The sequence below is a fragment of the Ixodes scapularis genome, unplaced genomic scaffold (genome assembly GCF_016920785.2).
Source record: "Ixodes scapularis isolate PalLabHiFi unplaced genomic scaffold, ASM1692078v2 PGA_scaffold1__304_contigs__length_218370807, whole genome shotgun sequence".
Lineage (NCBI taxonomy): Eukaryota > Metazoa > Arthropoda > Arachnida > Ixodida > Ixodidae > Ixodes > Ixodes scapularis.
In genome coordinates, this window is record NW_024609846.1 from 137,310,342 (window position 1) to 137,312,799 (window position 2,458).

General features: G+C 43.7%; 1 protein-coding gene across 1 annotated transcript; it reads left to right on the top strand.

The window, feature by feature from the left end:
• Nucleotides 1-1,287: 1,287 nt before the first annotated feature.
• LOC121836157 lies at nt 1,288-1,799 on the top strand. Its single transcript, XM_042290954.1, has 2 exons — nt 1,288-1,732; nt 1,792-1,799. The coding sequence occupies exons 1-2, from the start codon at nt 1,288-1,290 to the stop codon at nt 1,797-1,799; spliced, it is 453 nt and encodes a 150-aa protein (XP_042146888.1).
• The last annotated feature ends 659 nt before the right edge of the window (nt 1,800-2,458 follow it).

Sequence of the window (2,458 nt, forward strand, 5' to 3'; positions counted from 1 at the left end):
TGTAGTCTGCTAATCTTTGCGATAAGTCGGGTAATTAATTAAAATTCAATAATTTACTTTTAATTAGTGAAAATAGGCATATAGTTTCATTAGAAACTTGCTGAGCGTCGTCCAAAACCCCTAAACCAGTAATTTTTAGAAAGACTGAGCGCGTGTGAAGCGCAGTAGTATGCTGAAGTTACCACTGGTGGACCAGGTACAAGGCTGGGGCTAGGTAAGAGAGAAAAATTGCGCGGGCGCCTTACCGAAACCGCTAGCCTTGTACATGCTCCACGAGTGGTTACTTTAGTGCACTACCACACTTCTCACGCGCTGAAAGTCTTTCTGAAAATGTCTGATTTAGGGATTTTGGACGACGCCCCGCTAGCGGCTTATTGGAACCGTATGTCTATTTTCACTAATTGAAAAGTTAATTAGTGAATTTTAATTAATTAGCCGAGTAATCGCACAGCTTAGCGCCCGCGTAATGTCCTCCTGGGCGTATAACTCACCCGCAGAAACCACATAAGTGTAGCTTTCATGATTTTTTTAAAAACAAATCTGCAAGAATAGAAAAAAAAAAACAAAAAAAAACCTGATATGGGAGGCAGATATACCCCTATTTGGCAGACCCAAATATGGGTATATAAAAAATTGGGCAGATCTGGCTATATAAGGCTTATATAAACTGATGTGCTTGATATGGCCAGATCTGCCCAATTTTTTATATGTCCATATTTGCTTTTTTTATATAAGTCCAGATCTGCCATTTTCGTAAGGGAAGGGCTACAATCAAGGTCAAAGCGGCAGTGGGCCTCTTGCGGTATAGAATCCTTGACTGCCGCCCAGCAAGAAGAGTGCCGAGCAAGCGAGCCCCCATGAGCCTCTCCCATGATGAGCATTGAGACGGACGCACGGCATGCCTGCCGTAAAAACTCGTACCATACAGATGTCATTGCCCTAGGCCAGGAGACACACAAGATCGTAGGAATTGTGCATGTCACCAAGAATGATGAAATCTCGTCGCAGAAGCATGAAGTCATGGGTACGAAGAAGTTGTACGAGTATTTTGATTCAAAAGGAATCGAATTGAAAGACCACGCCCCTGACAGGAACACCTCCGTCAACAAGATCATCCGAGAGAGGAATGGAAATACGACGAACACGAACGACCGCTGGCACGCAGCAAAAAATATAAAAAAGGGCATGATGACCATAGCCTCGGGACCAAAAAAAAATGAAGGCAAAACGTGGCATCAGCAACTCTCGGACAAATGCCAGCCAGTACGCAACCATGTCTACTTCGCGATGGCCACCTGTGGCGGTGATGCTGACACCCTACGGGCAACACTGCTAAACTGCGTCAATCATTTTTCCGGTGACCATCGGTGTTGCGCTTCGGAATCACAATGCAAGGATGTTGGGCACGTTCCGAGTACGCTGCTCGTTAAAGATTCCGTAGCTCTCGATCTCTTGACAATTTTTATCAAGTCAACGACAGTGTACAAGCACGCGCACAATTTTGTGAGGTCGAAGGACACTTTCTACGTCGAATCCTTCAATAACACGGTACTCATGTACCTGGACAAACGCACCCACTACCAGAACGAGACATATAACCTAAGACAGAGCCTCACTGTGCTCGATTGGAACGAGCACGTCGGACGAACGAGCACGTCGGCATACCGCGTGGAGAACTGCCGGCACCCGGACAGGCAGGGTGGGAAGAAAAACTACTGCAAAAAAGTTACAGGTAAATTCCCAGATTATTTTCACCTTCTTATAAAATGATTGCTTTTTATTTCATGTTAGTTTTTTAAAGATTCGTGAAAAACATTTGTGACCTAATCTGCCAAGCCGCGTCCAAGGACAACACGGCCTCCTCGGCAAGTGGTTCTCTCATGGAAGACGACGATGAATAAAAGGTACGATCAAAATCTAAATCTCTAAATAAAGTACAAGTTTAAAATAATTCTAAGACTGTTAATCCATGCTATTTGTACCATATTCAAATTTCAACACTCGTCGCAGGCAGCACGATCCTGGATCACTGCATGCACTCCTGGCGCCAACGAGTGCCCAATCAACTGTCCTGCGACGTCAAGTGCTCAACCACGCATCACCACCCGACCTGTTTGAAAAATAAACGCTTTCCCGTACTTGCGGTAAAAAAGGCAAATTTTCTACTCAGCGTGATTTTTTGTGGACCTATGGTCTCATAGCCAAGATTGGTAGTTCACAGCTTTTGGATGGCGAAGAACGACTGATTCATTATTCCAGCGTAAGTACTGTTTTGACATTGAATTTCACATAAAATGACATTTGCACAAATTGTGGCACGATGACGAACTTGCTTGATTACATATCTTTCATTCAAGATAATCATACGTAATCTACAGATATTGCAGTTTTCATTTTAATTGGCGTACAGTGCGAAAGACAAATACAGGCATAAAAAACACAACATAGCAGTGCATTT